This window comes from Perca flavescens, chromosome 14 (genome assembly GCF_004354835.1).
Source record: "Perca flavescens isolate YP-PL-M2 chromosome 14, PFLA_1.0, whole genome shotgun sequence".
NCBI classification, from domain to species: Eukaryota; Metazoa; Chordata; class Actinopteri; order Perciformes; family Percidae; genus Perca; species Perca flavescens.
The window spans coordinates 25,139,117-25,163,910 of NC_041344.1; the positions used below are offsets into that span (position 1 = coordinate 25,139,117).

The window sequence follows — 24,794 nt, forward strand, 5'->3', positions numbered from 1 at the left end:
AATCGGAACACAGTGCTTCTGTCACTTCCTGTTCCTGGAAACTGTCCGACTTGAGAGCAGATTTTTGTCACCGCTCCCGGCTGCTGCCGCATGCTCTCGTCCGCTTTACAGGCGAGGCACAGTTCATCTCGAACAAGCCTATTTTCTCAAAGGCAGAGCAGGATACCCAGGGCTCGGTTTACACCTATCGCCATTTCTAGCCACCGGGGGACCATAAGCAGGCTGGGGGAACTCATATTAATGTTAAAAAAACCTCATAAAGTGGCATTTTCATGCCATGGGACCTTTTAAGTTTAACTTTTAAGTTTCTCTCAAAACTTATTCACTGTTGCAGTTTAGCAGTAGGCTAAACCAACTATCTCCTTGCAGTGGGATCACACCAGCCTCACACGGGCCTGGGGCGTGAAGAGGGGGAGGCCAATGGCCCCTCTGTACTTCCTAACCACCTACTTCCAGGGCCCTATATAGTTTGTAATAATTTTACAACGATTTATTTTTTTGTAATAAATTTCCCATTAACTGACAATAATTTTGATAATGTATTAATAGACTTACTTAGTTTCTGAAGTTTGCTTCCCATATGCAATGATTTGCTGCATTTCTCTGTTTTGATAGTTTTGAAAAACGAGTATTTTGGGGCTTTTGACAGCTGGTCAGACAAAATTAGCAATTTGAAAATGTCAGTTTGGGTTCTGGGAAATTGTGATGGGCCTTTTTTTCCCCCCATTTTTCTCATTTTCGACATTACCTGCAAGACTAATAATCGATTCATTGAAAAACGTAATCGGTAACAAAAAATTACAGCTGTACTTTTTTGTACTTTTGTTCACACATAAAAAAATTAACATGATAAAGACGTGGTTTTCACTTGCTAAATAAATCACACATTTCCCAAATTCTTTCTTTGTAACCTACATTGCCTCATTCTGTAATTCTCTCACCTTTTCTCCACCTCCCATTCAATAAGCAATCCAGCAGTTTAGTATAAGCTCATTTACATTCCTTAAACTGTCTCTCTCACACAGACACACACACACACACACACACACACACACACACACACACACACACACACACAGACACACACACACACACACACACACACACACACACACACACACACACACACACACACAAAAAAACAGAAACTGTTGCTGTATGTGCCAATTTTTCAAGATTCGGAGCATTCAGTGCTCATCACTTGACACCTGGAGTTGCTCAGGTTTCAATGCTCAAACAGTAAAAAACCTCTCTGTCTGTCTCTTATTCTCTCTCTCTCTCTCTCTCTCTCTCTCTCTCTCTCTCCATCTCTCTCTCTCTCTCTGACAGTAGGTGTTGCATACTAATGTGTGTGTTTCTCGGGGGCGAGATGAGGAAGTCCTCTCCCATTACTCAGTGCCCACCAGCTGGGCAGGGGCAAGGGCTACAGCAGCCAGACAGATGGTACTGTCACCCCTTACACACACACACACACACACACACACACACAATGGTGTAAAGGAGGAAGTCATTAGCTGGGGAAAGCATAAGATTCCTTATTGAACTGGGGGGTGAGGGAGATATAAAGAGAGAGACAGGAAAAAAGAGAGAGAGAGGGAGAGGTTTTATCCTAAACTCAGTTCTGCTGAGGCAATCTGTCATGGTTGAAGTAATTGCCCTCGTCTTGCGTGAATGAAGTGATCTGTCATCGCCCACTGCATTACTGCCTTAAGAATTGCTCTGAGACACACACACACACACACACACACACACACACACACACACACACACACACGGTCACAAAGCCGTGACCCTCCTGAACGCTCCAACTAAGACGCATGCAGCTGTGACATCTTGAATAAACCGCCCTTCGAAAATTTTCGGGTGAAAAAAAAAAAAAAAAAAGAGGAAAAGGACACACCGCGAGTCTCTTATCTTCCTCTCGGTCGTTCATAATCGCTCTTTGTCTTTGTCAGAGAAAGAGTGAGAGTGTTGCGGAGAGTAAAGTGGGTGATTCTGGCTCTGTTTTATCAGTAAGAGTAGAGCGGGCTTGGGTCTCATTAGGTCAACATCCTCTGGTTTTATATTGTAGCTTATTCGGCATGGTTGACACACTGTGTTGAATGAGAAAACAAAAGGGGCAAGGGAAGGTATAATTGCACTTTAACTGCTTCTATTGGACTAATATTTGTCCAAGCGGTGAAAAGAGACATTAGTCACATTGATTAGGAATCATTATTGGACTGGTGGGTGGTGAGCTGGGCTGAAAGGCTGCACATGTTGGATGAATGTTGAGTGTTAATGTGGACTGGCAAGCAAAATATGGACAAATAATCAAACTTTTAAGCTAATATTGGCTTGGTTTATGAAATAATTAAATCTGTACAATACAATTTAAAAACATCAAATATAATAGACGTTCTTTTTTGTATTTGCACATAAATGGTGTTCGCAGTTGGTATAACTCATCAAGTTTGCAGATGATACTATATTGGTAGGTCTTATTACAAACTGATAGAGAAGTTGAATCAGCTTTGAATTGATTCAGTCAGGATCATTTAGTTACTGATTGTAACTTTTGCATCACACTGTTTTGCTACGTATCAAAATCCACTCCATTAAATTACTTGGCATTTGTCTCCACTTAAGTGGGAGGGCATTACAAAGACAAATCTTACCGAGACAAGTTTTTCTTAAAGTGCTCATATTATGCTCATTTTCAGGTTCATAATTGTATTTAGAGGTTGTAACAGAATAGGTTTATGGGTTTAATTTTCAGAAAACATCATATATTTGTTGTACTGCACATTGCTGCAGCTCCTCTTTTCACCCTGTGTGTTGAGCTCTCTGTTTTAGCTACAGAGTGAGACATCTCACTTCTGTTCCATCTTTGTTGGGAGTCGCACATGCACAGTAAGGACTACTAGCCAGTCAGAAGCAGAGTATGAGGGCGTGCCGCGCTAGCAGCTAGGCAAGCATTATAACGTGTGTTACAAAGTGATGCCTGTTTGTCTCTGAAGTAAAGGCTGGAGTACAGCCACAGTAGCGCTGTTTGGAGCACTTTGTGAACAGTGTTTTCTGTTGGAGATGGTAAGTCCCTTTAGGCTGGACTTTGGGATTTTTCACTTTGTAAACCTATAACGTGCACAAAAGATATATAACACAATAAAGGAAAGGGATAAAGCCAAAAAGCATGATATGAGCACTTTAAGGCCACTATAGATATTTGGATTTTCAAAGAAATTACAAAAAATACATTTCCATGCATTGTTGAACTTTTTCTTTCACAGTTTTCTGTGCCCAGCTAAGGGTTAGACCTTAGTTCTTACTCCTCCCATCCAATGAATCATCATTGTGTTTCTCTACATCAGATGAACAATTTTTATGAGATTTCTTTTGTATAATGACTTTTATTACATTGTCTGCTTCTTCTTGCAGCTTTGTGAAATTTTTCTTGTACATTTCTATTTGTTACTGATATACTCTAGTTTAAAACCCCTTTTGCTAAATTGGCTTGGCTGAATGTCGCATACAGTTCACAGCAAAAATAGACGGTGAAATGATCTTTTGACAGTCATGTTGGCATCATAACAATATACAATTTCAAAACACAAATACATTTAACTCAACACTTTCTGTTTCAAATTAAAAACCCTCTAGCCTTTTTATGGACCGAATCTTAACCTTCTCTGTCGGGCTTGAAGGTAGGTAAAACAGTTGATAACAAAAGATCCGCCCACCAGCACCTCCAAACACTATAAATAAACACTTTATTTAGTTTGTTCAAATTGTCCAAAACCTGAAGTGTAATAACTACTAATTCTTTCTTGGGTGGGAGCAGTGAATTTATTAGTGTCTGCTGGTTTCATTGCTATCACACGATGACTACAAGATTGAATATCAATCTTTTCATCTTACTCTTGGGAAGAAAGGGAATATGTGAATTTTCCAAGATGTCAAACTGTTTCTTTAACCACAGTGTGTTTGCAATAACCATGATCTTTTCCTAGCCCTAACCACACCACAGTTGGCATACGTAGATATTGTAGAAGGGAGGACATTTTACAACATCAGCATTGGACATAACCCGAGGTTTGGCAGAATTTTCCAATATTAATGTTCTTTTTTTTGGCGATAGGGAGGCTATGTTCTGTTTCAAAGGCATCTCCGTCATAACAAGAATAGCATACTGGGGAAAACACTTATTATTTATTTATTTGGCATGAAAATGATCCCATTCTGAGATCCAGCTTCAGTCAAGATGCATCAGTGTCACTCTTCACAAAGGCACACACATCAAAATGAATCACTGTACAATCAAATGCAATGCAATAACCAATGTAACACTATATAAGGCTACATTTGTGAAGATTAAAACCACACATTTTGGTGTTGATTCGACTTTATGGTAATGTAAGAGTTTGTAGAGTTTTTATATTGAATTGCATATATTGTACAGGTGTCACTGTGTCCACCTCCTTTACATAGAGTACCTTAAATCGCAGACCGAGCTCACACACACACACGCACACAAACTCACCACCTCCTCCATCACCTCCACACATGCACACTCACACAAACAGACGGTCAAATAGACATGCAGTCTGTCATATTTGCGGCTGGTAAACAAGTGCTGAGAGGCTGTTAAAGCCGGCAAGCTGGGTAAACCCCAGACAACAGTGTGCTTAATGAACTGGGCTGCCTCCCAGCACAACATCTCATCACCACTTGGACTAAAACAAACCACTCAGCTGCTAATTGGCCGAGCTGCATGGAGCCGCTGTGAGGAATGTACGCTCCCCACCTCCACTGTTGCTTCTCAAAGGCTTGACAGACAGCAGCCTGACAGACTCTCTGTTATTGAGTCTTTGCAACAGATATGTGACAGTCTGGCTTTTTGTCGAGCTCCACTGTGTAAATCCATATAACTCACTGAGTCACTGTATAGCCCTGTGCTTCATTTATGTTGTTCCACTATACTCGTATTGATGTCGTTTTTTAGTATATTCTCTTTTTACAATTCTTCACTCTCAATTTATTTTGATATGATTTGATTGCTGAAATTGTTCAAAACACAGTTTGAGGTTAAACTTAGTTTAGTGCACTACATTTCCCAAAAAGCCCTACACTTCAATCGCAGCACGGCAGCCAGCGTTGTCATCTTTGTCTCGGATTTACCAGTCGACAAGGTGTGAGTTTCTGCAGGTAAACTGCTCTTTTCTTCATCTCTTCATCTGTGGTGGCTATTGCCGCTGATGCTAACTACCCAGTTCTTCTTCTTCTTCTTCTTCTTCTTCTTCTTCTGCTGTTTATTTCAAACAAAGAAATAAAGCCCATCACTTCCTGTGTGCCAGAGGATTTCGCCCAGGAAAGCCCTACCAGACACCAGGTGTTTAGATTAGTGAATGCAAATATTCATAAACTGGCTGCAAGCTGAGTTATATTATTTGCAAACAACCATTTATTTATATGAAATGTTGCAGCTATTTCTTCACCACCATTTACTTACATAGTTATGTGTGTTATATCCAATTCATTTTGCTGCTGTACCATCTTAATTTACCAATATGGATCATTCTCTTATCTTATAATTTTACACACAATTATAAAGAAAATCATAATTGAAAGTTTCCCAAAAGCACCGAAACTTTCAATTGTGTTTCTTTTTTTTTATAATCGTATGAACTATATATGAAAGTATTTAGGCAATTTTCAGGCTACAATTCACCCAAAGGGTTTTCCTCCGTGTCAGACCGACCTTTGTTGCAGGGTGGAGATGTTTGGAGCGAGTGTAGGGTTTAGGAGGAAGTTGATAGAGCTTAAGAGCAGGAAGCACACCCAAATGGCTCGTGGTCAAAGCCTGAAAGTACAACAAAAAAGCTCCAGCACATCTCTGCAGTCAGTTCGAGTTCATGTATCCGTTTGCTTTCCTGTACCTTAGGTTTTTTTTGATGGAGTGTGCAAAAATTGGTGACAAAGATATGAACGATATGGATAGTGGGTGGATTTCAATGTTGATACTTAGTGATACATACTAGGTGTATGACTGTTTGTTTTAAATGGAGCTGCTCATAGCTGATCAGCAGTTTGATGATATTCAATTGCAGGGCAAAGTGGAGCATTATCATGTCACAAATTGTAATTACAATTCTATTCAGTTTAAATTGGATTTATTGAATCTACATCACACGTGTCGAACTCAAGGCCCGCGGGCTAGGTTCACCATCAATTTTGGCCCGCCTGAATTTACGCCAAACCAAAAAGACGGGAAACCTGTTTTTCAAACTGCATCTATGCGACATTCAAAGCAGAGTTTGGCAGATTTACAGACTTTGAGACTCGAGTTGTCATATTCAGACTGTGAGAGAGGTTGTTGTGAGTCGGCTGTGTGGTAGCCTGCTTTTAAAAATGTAATCCGAATTGCTAATTGCATGATGGCTAATGTACTTTTTTTCATGACTTTCGTGTCGACTAAACTGAAGTGAGAAGGCTATATGGGACATGCAATAATACAGTCAAAATATATGTCACTTTTTCGATTAAATAAAAGCATGTCGATAAACTATACATGTCTGGGTCTTGATGTGATTCTCATTTTCCATTGTGGCCCTCAGTTAAATTGAGTTTGACACCCCTGATCTACGTAGATAGATATTTCTGGGCAGGGGCGTAGCACAAAATTCTGTTCCCTGTAGAAAGGCATTTTCTATGGGCCCCTCCACATCCACAGCTAGTCATTCCAGCATATTTTTAGGCCCTCCTCACATGAGGGCCCTGGGTACTCAGTCCCCTTTTTCCCCCCGAGTCCGACGCCCATGATTCTGGGTGTAGTTGGATCTCTTAGAGAGGAGGTTGTGTGGACCAGGTCCTACCAGTGTTTGCACCCCAAAGTTGCTGTTTTTTTTCAGTCTTCCTTTTTTCCCCATCAAATAGTTTTTTTTTCTCCTTATCTGAATCAAGGGTGAAGGATGAAGGGTGTCGTGTGATGTACCCATGAACTATTTTGCCCTTTGAGTAAAAGTTGTGATTTGGGCTATATAAATAAAATAGACTTGACTTGATTAATACAGGTTGACTTTTCACAGGATGTATACTCCGACCTTTGACGTAATTCAGTGTGCCGATGTGCTGCAATAGCAGCAAACGGCACAATGGCTATTGTTTCTCATACTTATTATTATTATTATTATTATTATTATTAATATTATTCCGCCTGTTTTTTGTCCCATTAAGGCTCACGAAGCGTTGCCAACACGCGCACACACATGACATCATCAACGCTTGGGAATGGTGTGCTGTGTGTTTTCTAAGAGATTTGCCACACAGTTTTCACGAAATCGGCAAAAAAAAACGCGCAAAATTGTCCCATAGACTTGAATGGGAAATCGTCGGGAAATCGCTTAACATCGCTCAAAACAAGGTGTCTTTGGGACCATGCTGTATCGCCATACTTTAATGTAGAAAAAAAATAAAAAGTTTAAACCGAAGACAAGACTTTGGCCTTTATTGGGCTGAATGGGCATTCGGATATCCAGCACGGTTTCTACAAAATCACAGTTTACGTATCGTCGTCTTTTCAGACCGTTTCAGATTTTCCCATGTGTGTGTATGGGGTCGGAATGTTGAGAGTTAGAGTGGGAGTCAGAGTGGGGAGCTGAAGTACGATTCTCGGAAAATTTTCCAAACAAATTGCTCTCTCTCCTACAGTTTTTACTCTTCATACATCATAGTTGGTCAACATGTAGGAAATCTTGTGGCGGTGGCAGACATGTGACTATGGAATCCATCGGACCTTTACTTTTTGTTATTTTCAAACCAACTGCCGATAGAAACTCTAAAAAAAATTAAGCTGCAGTACTTTTTCAGACCGGTTGAGATTTTCCAATGTGTTTGTACAACACAGTCTCACTCCCTACTCGTCAAATGTATGACGCATGGTCAAGGACCCTGGCTTCAAATTTCAACGAAATAGGGGTACCCTTGACGTTATTTTTCAACGAGGGGGTCCGTCAGATAGACATTCATGTTATTCCCTCACTCCCTCGAAATGCTTCACAAATAACACTCGACATATTGTTTTATCATACAGCTGACATACTTAAAATAAAACACAACATGAACAAAGTGATATAGGCTAGACTGAAGCACATCACACAGCAACAATCTATTGCTCATCTTTCACAAACAGTGACAAGAGCAACACAACCATGCTTCATATCATGAAGCTATTGCACACCCTCAATCTCAAGCAACATTATTTAAAGTTTTAATTGAGGTAGGTCCAAATTAGGCCTATAGTTTAGAAATGTTAAGTTTACCCATATCTTCTGGATAAGAGCTCATACTTGGCATGGAGAATAAAGATAGAGCGGACCATATTCTGTGTGCTTGCCTGGAGAGACTGGTTTCTATTCCTCTACACAACTTTCATGAGAGTCATAATAAAATTCTCTGTAATGCAGCCTTGTGCTCTAAATGATAACACACACTTTCATCACGGGCCTTCCAGCCAAAGGTGCATGTTGTCCATATGAACACCATTGGGCCTATAGGAGCAGAGCCGATGGATTGGTTCATCATTTATGACCTCTGATATCCTCTGACCCAGCTCCATATCGAGAGTTACCTCAACTTCAGTTTCAAAGGGGGGGTCAGCTTTTCTTAGACATGAGTGGGGGGGGGGGCACCAAGGAAAAAAGGTTGGAACCACTGCTCTGACCCATGTCATGACCCTTTTCTCAGCTTGTGAAATGGTTGAATGAGATGTGCAAGTTTTGTCTTTGTGCAGTAGTGCTGAGATAGAAGTGTGCCAAAAATGCCATATATATACAAATGTTGTATATGTATACATACCCAAACAAAGCTATATACATCTTACTCAGTGAACAAAAACCTCGCTAACAATCTGCTTATCCTTTTAATTTCCTGAAAATGCTTCTTAAAACTAGTCCCTTCTTAATTTTGAAAAGGTAGTCTCAGTAAAGGCTACAAAGGTTAGGATGGCTACAAGCTGTAACCACGGTGATTGATATGAAGATCATCTTCTGAATATAATAATGAATATGTTAGGCCTACCATAAATTGATATTTCAAAAAAGTATTTTATTTAAAACAACTAATAATGCAGTGTGATTTTAAATCAAACTAAGTCCCACACATAAATATACTCATGCTTTTCCCCTTTAGTCTTTGCTATTAATATTCATCAACTGCAAAATTAGAAAATTGCGTTTTTAAATAACTATGTATGGAAAATAAAATAAAAAATGCTTCTCTTTGTATATAGTTTATTGTTTTTCACAACAGTACAATTCAAAACAAATGCAAATTAGTCAAACAAGCCATTAGGCTGTATTTCTAAACACTCAACTGTAGGTTTTTTATATAGAATATATATAAGGCAAATCAAAGTGCTAAATATAAAAGACAATTTTTTCATTATTAGTATTTTTTTGTGTAAATTCTCACAGGTACAACGTGGAACATTCTTTCACAGACGAGATGTGGAATTTCCACGTCACTTCGCGGATTTGTTTAAACGTAGACAAATACATGAAACTGCATTTTAATATTATAACTATCTTTATTGTTTAACTCCTCAAATACAACATTAATATTACGAATGTTAGGCCTATATATTTTTATCTTCATATCCACCGAGCGGGACGTACTACGTCACTTCCGGAGTTTTCCGCGGATTCGTTTTAACGTTATTATGGTTCATAACTTACTGGAACAAAACTGAGCAACGTGTTGTTGCTGGTGACACAATCACTGACTGTATATATGTATATTGAAGCGATCCGGGCGTTAAAGACCAGCTGATCGCTGCCCGATTCTTTGAAATGAATGGCCGCATTGCATTGGGGGATAGGCCTATCGGCTTTGAATGCTTCCTGCTCGGATCATATCGTAATGTTCTGTATTACAGCATATACTGTAATATTTTACCGGTAATAAGTCCGAAAAATTATTATTAAAGTAAAGAAAGAATACCATGATAACATCTAAATAAATGTTGATAGATGTAGCATTATAGTTTAAAAAATATAAATCAACAAAAAAGCAATCCAGCTCCCCTGGCCGAAATATACCGAAATAATAACATAAAAAGAAATACATATAAACCATGATACTATCTCGTGAATAATGTTGATTAAAACAGCGGTTATTGGGCTAAAAATACCAATAACTGTCACAAATTTTGAGTTAAGGGGCGGGGGGGCGTGTTCTTTTCTTTCGTCGATATCCGACGGTGAGGGAATAACATGAATGACGGACCCCCTCGTCGAAAAATAACGTCAAGGGTACCCCTATTTCGTTGAAACTTGTAAAAGTAAAAGTACCTGAAGGATGCAGATTGTTCTCTGTTTGTTACCTGCTCTGTGTCCCATATATTTCATACCACAAACATAAAAACCACATCAATGCGTTCGCCAGACTTTTATCTTTCCGGTGATCATAATATTTTGCCGTTTGGACCCACGGTTTTTGAATTACAGAAGAAACTTAAGAGGATTAATTATCATTACATGTATATGTTTGACCCATGGAAGACACTTTGTCTCCCCCTCCCTACCCCTGCACTATGGAAATCACCATAGCAACAAGGGAGAGAGAGGGAGGGAGGGAAGGAGGCAAAGCGAGATGGATAGAGAGGAGAGAAGGAGGTAGAGAGAGGAAGAGAGAGGGAGGGAGGAAGGGAGAGAGGAAGGGAAGGAGGGGGAGAGAGGAAGGGAGAGAGGGAGGGAGGGATGGAGAGTGAGGGAGGGATGGAGAGTGAGGGAGGAAGGGAGAGTGAGGGAGGAAGGGAGAGTGAGGGAGGAAGGGAGAGAGGGAGGGAGGGAGAGAGAGGAGGGAGGGAAGGAATGAGGGAAAGAGAGAGGAAGAGAGAGGGAAGGAGGGAGAGAGAGGAAATGAGAGGGAGAGTTAGAGGGAGAGAGAGGGAGGGAGATGGAGGGAAAGAGGGAGGGAAAGGGAGGAAGGGAGAGAGAGAGAGGGAGGGAGGGGGGAGGGAGATGGAGGGAAAGAGGGAGGGAGAGGGAGAGAGGGACGGACAGAGAAGGAAGGAGAGAGGGAGGGAGAGAGGGGAGAGAAGGAGGTAGAGAGAGGAAGAGAGAGAGGGAGGAAGGGAGGAAGGGAAGGAGGGAGAGAGAGGAAGGGAGAGAGAGGGAGGGAGGAAGGGAAGGAGGGGGAGAGAGGGAGGGAGAGAGAGTAAGGGAGGGAGGGAGAGAGGGATGGAGGGAGAGAGAGGAAGGGAGGGAGAGAGAGGAAGGGAGGGAGGGAGTGAGAGGGAGGGAGGGAAGGAAGGAGGGAAAGAGAGAGGAAGAGAGAGGGAAGGAGGGAGAGAGAGGAAATAAGAGGGAGAGTTAAAGGGAGAGAGAGGGAGGGAGGGAGACAGAGGGAGACAGAAGAAAGGGAAGGAGGGGGAGAGAGGGAGAGAGAGAGGGTACATACACACATACACATACACATACACACAAAAACACACACACACACACACACATAGAGATCTCCACCAATCAGATATGTTGCTGTTATGCTAAGGATTGTGGGTAGTGTAGTACTTCAACACACACACACACACACACACACACACACACACACACACACACACACACACACACACACACACACACACACAGAGATCACCAATCAGAAACGTAGTTACGCTTAGAATTGTGGGTAATGTAGTACTTCTTTATGACATCCTGTCAAACATACATCTCCCTCCTCTAACACACACACACACACACACACACACACACATACATATACACACACACACACACACACACACACACAGACATCGTTGCTAAATCCACCAGACTTCATGTAACTAATCAATAATTTAAGCATGCTAAACCTACCAGACTCCATGTAAATAAACAATCATTTAAGCATCGTAAAACACACAACATTAAAAGTCGACAGACACCAAATAATGCTATGAAAAGTTGTTATTGGTCTTCTCTACACTTTTCCCACCATCACAACTCTAGTGTTGGTTGAACTGAAAACATAGTTTACCGATTTACATGTGAAAATATATGTCGCTAAAAGTACTATTTTTTAAATGGAGTCTGGTGTATTTAGCGCTAGCTACTTTATAGCTGTTTCTGGTAAACAGAAACGTCTTAAATAGGTTTTAAAAAGGTAAAGCTCTAAAAGATTAAGACAATTAACACTTCCCCATTAAAACAACACTGTATGTATTTAAAATTTAAGCAAATTATATATATATTGAATTGCTGAGGCTTGTGTCGCCAAGCCTATCAAACCAATCAAATTGGTGGTTTCGGTGAACTATTTTCGTAAAATAAAAGATCGTATTTCCGCCAATACTATCGGCTGGAAAAGCCAGACCCACGTGACGCGTTGTCATTTCCGGTTTTCATTTTTTCTATTACGTCTGGCCTCTACTAAAAGAGGAGAAATGCAGCAGAAATGGGGAGGCTGTTGCATTTATATGTGGTGTCTTCACTCGCTAACGTAAGTCTACATGGATTCAAGCAGTTTCACAAGACTTCTGGAGCGCTGCTGTGTGCAGTCATAAGTCAGTAAATGCCTCCAAATTTAAATACAGTAGCTAGTACAATAACTAGTTATTTTTAGCTGTAGTAGTAATGTGCAGGGTTGGGCATCATTTGGATTTTAACGATTCTGATTCCAATTCTATTTCTTCCTTTCGATTCCGGTTCTTATTGATTCTCGATTCTTTGAGGGGTGGAGTTGAAACGGGTCACATGCCTATTTTCACAAATAAGAGCAACGTTTTATTTTGATTCAATGGTGGTTTGCAGTTTTACATCTTTTTCAATGTAAAATAAAGCCACACTAGAGCTCTGCTTACTGTGCTGCACGGCTGCAACACAACAAGCGCCTGGCCGCTACGGAAACCAAAACTTGCGCATGTTAAATTTGGAACCCGTGATCAGATTTGAAACCAAATCCTCCGAAAGGATTCCAATAAAGAAACGATTCCACTGGAATCGTAATTTTTGAAACGATTCCGAGTAGGAATCGGTTCTCGATGCCCAACCCTAGTAATGTGTAAGTGCAGCAATGCAATAACTTTTTCAATGAGTAACGTAGATTGGTGCTTCTCACACTGATTGTGTAACACAACTGTTTCTCCCCAATAGAGTAATATGATCAAAAACTGTCACATTGTTGACTGGAGTTTGGTGCAGAGTATCTACACATTTTCATTTTATTTGAGACAATTAAGAAGAAAAAAAAGAAGACATTCTTTACAGTTGACACTTGAAATCATGACTTGTAAATACAAAATGTAACGCGTGCTTCATTTGAAACAACTTTAATGGCAGGACTTTTACAGGAAGACATCTCTGAGTGTGTTTGGCAAAATCACATGTATACCGACATCATATCCGCAATGGATGACAATATTGGCTGGCGTCCCATTTGTATTGGCAGGCACACACTGGCTTCTATCATTCAGTTTTGTCTGCACTTATACTGTAATTACATTTGTACTCAAACGCAGCAATATCTGCAAAATCTGACTTTAACATAAGACCTGGCATGAAGGTTTTTGAAACACACAATACGAGTAGGACGTTATATAAACCAGGAGCTTTAATTTGAGCTGGATGAAAGAATACTGCTTCTCACCAGCAGTTAATAGGTGATTAAGTCCTGTTGCAGACAGGGGGCCATGGGGAGCCAATTGATCTGACCTTTGAACCCTCTCTCTGATGGAGGGGGTGGCTGCAGGTCAGGCCTGTAAGGGATACCCTCTTTATCCTTCCCCCAGAACAGGAGCTCAAAGCTGGGGGAGGCACCCAGCCAGGTTCCGAGGGTCTCTGGGGCCCCCCCACCACCAGCATCACATTCATACGGTCAATATGAGCCAAACGGCAAACACCTCAGTGCTCGGAGACCCTGCGATGCTTTGACCTGAGTGTCTTTGATTTTCCCAAGGGTAGCTTAAGCTGCAACTGTAGCTCGAATAGATGAACAGGAAACAAATATTGCATATAAAATACACAGTCACACAATATCTGTCATCGGTGACGAGTTTGAATTGGAGCCTAACTCCTCGGGCTCGGTGATCTCCGTCAGTCCTGTGAAGACCGAGCTGATCCTTCTCTCAGTCAAGGACTTGTAGGGGATTTTCCGTGGAGAGGACTGTGTAATGCCACTTCTCTTTGAGGTATCTATTGAAGTCAGCACTATTGCATTAAGCTTACTGGTCTTCCTAAGGGCACCTTTTCATCACAACCAACACACACACACACACACACACATATACATACACAGCCACGCACACACATCCCTTGCCTCACACTCCCACTTTTAAGTTGAGGTATTGTCTTTGACAGCATTATAACGGTATCATTCCGCTCCCACTGTGAACAACAAAGACAAGAAACGCCAAGTCCTAGAACGCAATTTGTGTCTGTGTGTGTGTGTGTGTGTGTGTGTGTGTGTGTGTGCTCTTTAAAGCAATGCTAATGGGCCCTAAGACGCATTAAAGTGACCCCTACTGTAACAAAAGAGTTAATAATCCGTTTAGAAAACAATCAGATCCCTGGCCATGAGAAAAGCCCCCCCGCTAAGTCTTTCTGTAAAGAGGAGGAGGTGGGAATTCACCTTTTTTTTTTTTTCTTCAGTCAGCAATCTTGTTGAACATCGATTGTTTTCATCGCGCTCTCTACGGGGAATGATGGAACTGTATTTAATGGCAGCTCTCAGCCGCAGTCGGCAAATAAATAAAAAAAAATAATAATTAAAAAAAAGGGCAACGCGGCTGAGTTCTACAAGCGGGGGCGACCATTTTGAGCGATTCAAAGTGACCCATGCCGGGGGTCAGGGTTTGTTATCAGCCCTATCCACTGTATATGAGTCCCATTGCACTTCTAAAGCAGCTATTAACAAACAAACACTGGCACGCCCGTTAATTGCTAATGATAGGCTCTTTGTCTAGTGTTTCCCCTCTGGGTCAAAATGTTTAACCAACGGGATCCATCTCCAGGCAAGTGGCTGTCAGGTCATATATAATAGGTGATATAGGCCATTAGGGCTATGGAAGACATCTTCCGTGCTGTATGTCAAATATCACGGGGATTAAAAAAGTGTTAGCGAGCGATAAAGTAAGTACGAGCTCAGTGTGAGGGACCATAAAACGTTGGGGAGCTGAATGTATTAGCCTACATCAGGCTGGCAGTCTTTATCTGTTTTGCGTCAGAGCGATCCATCTGTTTTAACATCAGGTCAGAGCTGAATCTATCACTGCTTATCTTTGCTGTCAAGTAGGTGAGGATAGGCTTGTCCTTCCTTCCTTCCTTGCCTTCTGCTCTCTCCACAATCTCTGACATCCTGGAAGCTGATCACAAAGCCCGCGGAAAACGATTTATTTAGCAAAATAAAACGACGACGAAAGGAATGTGACAATTAAGTGGGATCATTTTTGCTTCTTTGCAAAGCATGTCAGCTCTTATCGAGTGTTATTTTCTTGACTTTGGTGGACGGGCCTGACCTTATCTGCTTTGTTTTTCAGGAAATTAACATTTGTTTTAGGAAAACAAGTAGAATTATTTCACCTTATCGTCAATATTTCTTATTCAGTTCACAAAGATTTAGAATTTACAGGAGTACACGTGACAAGAGAGCAAGTTCATTGAAAAATGTAATCAATTATACTATGTATAATTATATATATAATGCACTCTGTACTAGGGGTGTAACGATACATCGATCTGGATAGATATATTGATTCAATCCTCAATGATCCAATATTATCAATACAAAGTGAAAATATACTGTATGTTGCCGTTTATTGTTTTAGTATTATGGAAAATGTCCCTATCTGTTGAGCACTTTCTTTTTTTTTTACTCTTGTGTCATGTCTTATCCGTTGTGCATTTTTTATTTTTCACCGTGGGATGGTGAGAAACCCACTTTTCGATTCCTCTGCATGTCTAGTATATGTGAAGAAATTGACAATAGAGCTGACTTGACTTGATATTGATACATACCGTCATCTTAAAGATGCGCCTTTATTTTGAAGTTCCCACCTTTTATATTTATTTATTTTTTATTAAAAAGAGTAGTTTGTTTTTAATTTAAATGTCTGAAAGAGCTTAGTAATGAAATTGTCAAATCATATTTTAGTTGCTTTTTGTAAATAAATATAAATGTAACTGATTGTGTGAAATAGGCTAATGTATCGTCCCATATCGGTCGCAGGGCCCTGCAGTGAATCGAATCGACATTGTATCGTGGCAGACTTTGTGATGTCAGTAAATATTGTGTCGTTGTCCAAAGAATGGATATAATGTATCATAATAAACTGTGATTTACACCAATACTCTGCAAATATTACCTATTAAAAAAGTAAGGTTGTTACTTTACTAATTACTTAAAGGAGAACACCACCTAAATCAAATAAGGGTTTCAATATGTTAGTTCCATGGCCTAGGAAAGTTTAATTCAGTTTGTTTTGTGAACATGAGCTACTCTCTCTCTCAAAGCCAGAAACCAGAGAAGTTAAACTTGTGATGCCACAAAGCATCACAAGTATGTCTGCAGCGGCTCCATAGACATGATTGGGAGACTGATTTAGCTTTCTTTTTTTCTATGTATGTATGAATTTTAGTAGTTCCCTTTCAACATCAAAAATAATTAGTTTAATTGCTTGTGCAAATCCTCCATATACACATGTGCACTCAAATAAAACACGTGTAGACATACTTAATAAATCCTGTGGTCAGAATATTCTTAGTCTATATCCACGACCTTCCACTTTCTTTGTGTTGGCATTCTAACCTCCGGTGGATTTCTGAGGACTATGGTTAACTGCTCCTCAGATCTCTGCAGGGTAAATCCAGACAGCTAGCTAGACTTTCTGTCCAATTTTTTTGGATTGGAGTTTTCTGTTGCACGACTAAAACAACCTTTGAACGTTCATGTTCCACCAAAACAAGTTCCTTCCCGAGGCTATTTTGCAGCGGCACCGTGGCTCTTCCCGGCGCTTAGCACCGCCCAAGGCGATTGTGATTGGTTTAAAGAAATGCCAACAAACGAGAGCACGTTTTTCTCCCATCCCGGAATGCTGTGTGGACCAGCCAGACCCTCCTCCGCAGCGCTGTGGAGGAAGGTCTGGCAATGCGAGAATAGAATATTATGTATGTAAATATTCTGATGGTAACAACACGTCATAAATACATTGTTTTCAGAGGGCGCTGTGAACACAGCACAGGGTTCCGATTCCGATTCCGATTACTTCATTAATCCCCAAGGGCCAATTCATTGTTGCAGTCTATCCCATCCATGTAAATAAAATAAATATATAAATAAACAGTCAAAACATCAACATCACAAGTGCACAGTTCAACGGGTTGTGTTTAGTAGGCTGATAGCTGAAAAGAAAAATGAAATCATTTGCATTGCGATTTGTTTTCCATGCAGGCACATCATAGCACCGGCCTGGCGGCATAAAAAAAAAGAAATCCTGCCTTCATTAGCAGTTTTATTTTTGATGAGCCACAAGGGACTGTCACTACCTGATCCGTACTGGAAACCCAATCCGATCCTGTCCCCTGACTAATGGACTATCCTGACCCTTACCATTGGAGGTCAGTGCCTAACCCTCTACTCACATGTGGAGAACGGATGAGGTTTCTGGTACAGATCAGGCATACGTAACTCTACCTAACTCTAACACAGTCGGAGTGTTCCAAGTATGATTGATATCATGGTCATTTACTGTGTCGCTGGCACACACTCACACACACCCTTTCATAAGCCATAATAAAAAAATCATCATATTTTGGGAACACTGACAAGTGTAGAATTGCACAACTGTAATTTACGTAACTATAAAATTAAACCCATTGCATTGCAGGATTGTTACCCTGAAGTTACCAAATGATTAGTTAATTGAGAATCATTCTAATTCTGGACTAAATAGATCACGATGAGTTACTAGAGGACAGACTGGGATATCCTATATTAATGAATCATGAAGTGATGATCAGGACATTAATATCTGTAAATCTATCATAGCCTACTGACCAGTTAGTATATGAATGGCAATGATTGAATCATTATTGCATTGCTGCTATCAACCCTCCTTTTGTGGAAGTGTCCGCAAACAAAGGATTAAAAATCAGCTTCATGATGTTTTTGGGTTACTTCATTTACCTCACTGCAAATTACCCAAGGGGAAATGGCCAGTGCAAGTGGATTGTGGGACTTTATTTGAATGTTTCCTGCAGTAAGTTATTCCTTTGTCTGGGCCGAGCTAATAGCAGGGAATGGGATTCAAATAGAGTCAAGCTGCCTCCTGAGATCCCTCAATCCACCGTCGCCATAAAAAGAGGTCCGAGGCCAGTCTAAATATTTGGTAGTCTTAGCAGGTTCATGTTAAAAGACACACACACACACACACACACACACACACACACACACACACACACTCTCACACACACACACACACACACAGTGAATGCACAAGCAGGCCGAGGCTGTGAAGTTGAATGGCATAGCTCAAAGCCTTCCTCCCCCTATCCCTGCCTCTTTCTCTCTCTAAACCGCCAAACCATTCTCCCCCTTTCTCCAGCTCAGAGGAATTCATTAACTGCCTCTCCACAGAGACACTATGGAAATCAGGCAGCTACAAAGGCAGAGAGAGAGAGAGAGAGAGGGGGGGGAGAGGGGGAGAGAAGAGGGAGGGGTAGTGGTGGTGGTGAATGGGGCTATATTATCCTATTAGATGGTGGATATGTCTCGTTTCCCTCCCCTGTCATAAGAAAAACATTAATTTTAAGTGAGAAACGAGACAGACAGAGGGAGGGAGAGAGGGATGGAGAGAGAGAGAGAGAGAGAAAGAGAGAGGGAGGGAGAAATGGTGAGGGTCTTTAACATTGCTCTTTTATTGAGCTGAAATGGAGAGTCCCCTGGCTCCATTTACCTTGGCAATGAGGATAGAGTCGCTCTCCATGAATGCCATTTAAAATGCCATGGAGATTAAGCATCCTCTCTCTCTCTCTCTCTCTCTCTCTCTCTCTCTCTCTCTCTGTTTCTCACACACACACACACACACACACACACACACACACACACACACACATCAGCAGCAGTGGTGGCGGCGGTGCTCGTCATAATATGTGTTTAGGAAAACAGCTTTGAGATTCATGAGTAAAGCCCTTTAGGTGCCAGCGCTGAGGAGGGAAGAGAACGGGAGAAAGAGACAGAGAGGACCATCACTTAGCCAGAGTGGGCTTTAAGCACTGTAATTAAATCATTAGATCCTCCCTCCCTCCCTCCCTCCCTCCCTCCCCACCACCCCTTCCTCTCTTCTCTCCATCTCTCTCTCTCTCTCTCTCTCTCTCTCTCTCTCTCTCTCTCTCTCTCTCAGCTCAGCCAAGCTCATCAGGGGCTCCTGTGTGAAATGATGAATCTGTATTTATGGGGATGGAGTAATTACACAGCTAACCTCTGAGGGAACCCAGGAGGGCCACAGGGCCACCAAGCAGGGCGCAGGGTGCTCAACCTCATTAGCACTAACCAAATGTGTGTGTGTGTGTGTGTGAGTTTGACAGTGTGCATGTGTGAGTTCAAAGGAGCATATTGAAACAGAGTTGCTGTTTTGATCGTGAGACTTTCAATGAGAAAACATCAATCTGTATCCTTCCAATTTTTCCACTTCTTCCACATAAATGTTTAGATTATTTTTTTTTGCATCACATGAAATCAAATCAAATGTATAGCCTATACGTTTACCTTGTTTTTTTATTTCCTAATATACTCTACAACATCAGTGACTTTATATCTACGTAGTCCTAACCAGAGTACAGTAGTCCATTCTTCTCAACAAACATCTGTCACGTTCCACTCCACAGCTCCTGTGTGCTCCATATCTCTGCTATCTTTTATCCTCGTCAATCTCTGTCATTACCTCCATACTCCTTTATCTTCGCTCTGAAAATATGCTCCACTGACTTCCGTCGATAATCACGGACATTCCTCTCGGATCTGGCCGAGCATATCGATGCCTCCCGGCCCATCTGCTGGACAGAATGTCCCGGCATACCCTGCGATCAGCTGTCAAAGCGTGGAGGGAAAAAAATGACCTAAAATAAAGATAGGCTATGTCAAAACAGTTATAGTTGCTGGTTGTTAAAATAGCAACAGTTGTTCTCTCTTATTATTATTATTATTATTAATAATATTATTAATATTATTATTATTATTATTATTATTATTATTATTATTATTATTATTATTATAATAACCATATGTGAACAATAAGAAACTGTCTATAAAGGCAGAGGTTTGTTAAATAAAGTCATACCGGCGACATAAAAAGCAAATATACACTGCACACACATGTACACATTGCACACACTTCACAGGTTTTCTTTTCTGTATAGACACAGTGAAGACTGCAGAAATTAGATCTCACACACACACACACACACACACACACGACCTAGGCTAACCAATGCACTAATCGCCTGCCCCGGGCATAGGAGGAGCTTGGTGCTTAAGTAGGCTGCCAATCAGTCAGTCAGCTCCACATCCAGAAGCTCCCGCGGCCAGATACACGCATCACTCCGCACTCGAGGTGCCAAAACTGCGGCTCTGACACAACTCCGGGTCGGTGGAAGTGGGGAAGCTTGACAGTTTTCTTAAAGGGGGGACTCTGGTGATTTAGACACCCCCTTCATCCTTCTTCTACTTCTTTCTGAGGATTGCTACTTTCTATTTTTTTTTATTTATTTTTTTGGTGTGTGTCCTGCCTCCTCTTGCTGTTGTGTGACTTTGGCTTTGAGAGAGATTTTTACAGTGCGTGTTTTCCGGACATGTCTTTCCCTCAGCTGGGGTACCCCCAGTTCCTCAGTGCCTCACATGAGGTGTACGGGGGCGAGCGACCGGCCTCTGCCCGGGAAGGAGTTACTGAAGGCGGCGTGAGCTCGTCCGCTACCGCCGCGGCTGTCGGCTCCATGCTTGGGATGTACGGGAGCCCGTGGGCGGCTCACAACTACAGTGCCTTCCTGCCGTACAGCGGAGCCACAGACCTCGCCCTCATAACCCAGATGGTGAGAGTTTGACGCTTACTACAGCTGAAGCAGCTCAGGTGTTAATGACAGACCGTCACTGCTTTTTTTGGTGTGGCTCAGCTCTTGTTTATTGTAAACTAATGCGCTAATGCAAAGGGATTACGATATGTAAATACAGACTATTGTTTTTTTCTGGGATATTTGTGGCTTCACAATCGCTAATAAATACACATTTTATTAAGCTAATTAATTCGTCATTAAAGGGTTCATTATCTTTATGCTTTTGATGCTTAATATACAGTATGTAGATAGGTTCTTTGTGGCTAATTATTGAATCATAAGACATACGAGAAATGCGTTATCTTTAAGGTTATAATTAAAAGTTTTGTTGTGGAAATTTTAAGGGGTAAAAATCACGGGTAATTTAGATGTAATCTACTGTAAGCCATCGTTTATTAATTTAATAAAACACAATGAATAATTGATAGTGTAAGAAACATTATGTTCACAGACCGTTTAGAAATTGAATATGGCCCTTGTGTGTGTGTCAAATCGAAACAAATATTGAAATGTTTAAATAGATTGAATTTGAAAAGGCAAACATTGTAGAAAATATAATAATAATTGTAATTGGCTATTTTCTTAATTCGAGATATGTCTAATTCCTGATCTGATGAATAGCCCATTTGGTGTCCAATTGACGGAATATTGAAACTTTTCAAAACTTTTTTTACAGCAGCAGAAATACAAATTCAAAATGTAGATTTTTTTACTCTCTGAACCTGCAGAGGAAATCATTTTCGACCCCAGTCGCTCAACAAGTTGTCACCTCTCTCTCTCTCTCCCTCTCACACCATTTCAGGGCTCCCAGTATGAGCTGAAGGACAGCCCGGGGTCCCACCCTGCCTCTCTACCTGTCCACGCCGCCCAAGGCTTCTACCCATACGGCCAGTACCCGTACGGTGACCCGTCCAGGGCCAAGACGGCCACCCGGGAGACCACCAGCACCCTGAAGGCCTGGCTGCAGGAGCACCAGAAGAACCCCTACCCCACCAAAGGAGAGAAGATAATGCTTGCTATAATCACCCGGATGACACTCACACAGGTGGGTAATGTGTGATATTTCAGCTGGGGCCTGCATTAATAAACATTTGGAAAAATCAGACCAGTGTTTTTATTAGGGGCCCTATGGAACCTGGGGGCCATTTGATACGACATCAGTCTCCACACAGAAGGATAAATTCATGTGCTTGTTTTTCAAAAGTTATGTCATACTTATCACTTCCTCTAAGAGCGATAGTTCATACTTGTTACATTACTTAATATGTGAATGCAGTTGTGTGACTTGCATAAAGTCACACTCCCAGCCCGAGAGAGAAAAAAAAGTCTCCAGATATTTTTGATTGCAAAGCTCGTTCAATGACAAATTAATAATGAGCATTTTTACACATTTAATCATTTTATATTTCCACTTTGCTGCTCTGTATTGTCAATGGAGTGGTGATTTTATTCTGATTTTATAATTCGTGACACCTTTCTTCCAGGTGTCGACGTGGTTCGCGAACGCCCGCAGACGCCTGAAGAAGGAGAACAAGGTAACCTGGGGCCGCAGCGCCGAGGACCGGGACGGCCGCATCTTCAGCAGCGACAACGAGGACGAGCACGGCAAGAACGGCAGCGACGACGAAGACGAAGAGGAGGAAATTGATTTGGAAACTGTCGATATCGAGAGACCCGAGGAGCAGCGAGCCGGGGAGCCGGGCTCCGGGAAGGGAGAGGGAGAGGCAGAGGGAGAGGCAGAGGCAGGCCTGGCCGACAGAGAGCAGGCCTCGGAGCCGAAGAGCTCCGTGAGCAGCAGGACACTTTCTGTGGACGGCCTGAGAGGAGTGGAGGCGGCTATTTCTCTCAACAGATCGCCTGTTGTCAAACTCGCAGTGGATCTTTCTCCCAGCAGACAGGAGTGCCAGAGACCACCGCAGAGCAAACCCAAAATCTGGTCCCTGGCCGAGACAGCCACGGCCCCGGACAGCTCTCACAAACCTTCCCCCGCGGCCCATGCGCACCACGCGGCTTTGGCCTCCGCCGGCCACCCGGCCTTACTCCCGGGTCATGGGATTTATACGTGCCAGATTGGCAAGCTGCACAACTGGGCCAACGCGGCTTTTCTGAATGCCAACTCTCTTTTGAACATGAGGTCGCTCCTCGGCGGGGCGCCGGCCGGACACCTGCCTCTCCACGGCGCGGTGCCGGTTGTGCGTCATGACGCACGGCAGGCGGCGGCTGGCCCCGGAACTTCGGGGACGGAGGACGACAGTGATGTAGAGTCGTCAGGAAGCTTCAGTCCAAAAAGAGATGGTATGGGCTGCATTTGATCGCACGAGCCTCTTTTAATGAATATGTTTACTGAACAGGCCTCAGTAGAGCCACTGGGACGCGCATGTCAACAAAAACTGATCCAACAAAAATAATTATCTACGGGACAATATAAGTCCAATTTACAAGTGGAATTTCGAAGACGATTCTAACCAATGAGTCGTTATTTAATTCGGTCTTATTCTTCTTTTCACAGACGAAGAGAGCGACCACAGGACTGATTCCCTGAAGTCCCCATTCCAGCTGATCACTGACAGGTAACCTCATGCGTTTCAAATCAATTTGGCATTATGACATTATCAACCTCAATTTCTCTCCACATGTCTCCTGCTAAATGAACCTTAAAGCAGAGGTAAACACTGTTACACCTGACTGGGCGGGAGGCAGAGCTCAGCACATAAATCATCTGATTGAGTCCCCACTTTAACGCCTCGTCAGGCAGCAGTCTAATATATCCTGCGGGGGCCGCCACCCCCCCCCCCTCCCCAACGCAGAATTATCGCCACCTATGTCATTTAAATAATCTGCCGCCATTTATTCACGCCCCCTCACTGAATGCAGCTAATGTATGTCAAAGAAAACGCTGATAGCAACATCAGGGATGTAGTGGAGGGTGAAAAGACATAAAACAATTTACCTATAGTGTTTTTTTAATTTGCATGAATAGAGTTTAACATTATTTGACATACTCTGTAAAAATGAAACTCAAGTGTATTGTTGTAAGTATTTAGGAGACATATTTTGTCCCTCACATTTGAAGAAATGCACTTACTTCCCCTCTGACCTATGCCTTTTCTTTTTGTTCTGTTCCCTCCCTTCAGACCTCACCATGGGACAGCACCACAGCGAGTTCTGACAACGACATTATGAGAAGACAAAGGGAGGAAAAAGAAAGGAATAACTTTATTTAACGGAGAACAGTTTAACGAAGGCTATTTTTCTGACAGCGCGGCCTGTCATAGTATTACTGTTTAGCTTCTACATGCAAAAGAGATGGTTGTTTTTGTCACAGATTTGTATTGTATCTCTCCTTTATGTCCTATGTTTCTTCCTCGCCTCCTCTTGTTGTGAATGGAAACCTTGAATAATTGTAAATACAGGATATGAATTTGTCTTTAAAGAATATATTTTTTGGGAACTAAATAAATGTCATTATAGTCATTTATTTTTGGAGAGTTCTTCACTGTAAAAAAAAAGAAAATTGTTCGTGTTTGGTCACAAATGTCAAGAAAATCCAGAGTGCAACAGAGAGGTAACTTAAACACCCTAATGCAAGTGCCAAACTCTTAATTTCCAGAAAGTGTTCATCCTTTCTTTTTAGGCGTGATCGAAATTTTTATAATACTAGATCACAGTATATAATTTTATCTGACCGATATCAGTTTCATGTGCACCTTAGAATGAATCCCA

The 24,794-nt window shown here is 41.7% G+C and overlaps 1 protein-coding gene across 2 annotated transcripts in view; it reads left to right on the forward strand.

Annotated features, from left to right (window-relative positions):
• Positions 1 to 24,549, forward strand: part of irx1b (iroquois homeobox 1b) — a 64,886-nt gene extending 40,337 nt beyond the window's left edge. Inside the window, exons 2-6 of one of the 2 annotated variants that reach the window (XM_028598453.1) lie at positions 20,829 to 21,050; positions 21,874 to 22,116; positions 22,556 to 23,366; positions 23,581 to 23,641; positions 24,206 to 24,549. In XM_028598453.1, the coding sequence (XP_028454254.1) occupies positions 20,955 to 21,050; positions 21,874 to 22,116; positions 22,556 to 23,366; positions 23,581 to 23,641; positions 24,206 to 24,254 (1,260 nt within the window). In that variant the 5' untranslated portion in view covers positions 20,829 to 20,954 and the 3' untranslated portion in view covers positions 24,255 to 24,549. Of the gene's footprint in view, positions 1 to 20,538; positions 21,051 to 21,873; positions 22,117 to 22,555; positions 23,367 to 23,580; positions 23,642 to 24,205 lie in introns of those variants that run through there. The other variant, XM_028598452.1, reaches the window with a different exon arrangement.
• Positions 24,550 to 24,794: the final 245 nt, after the last annotated feature.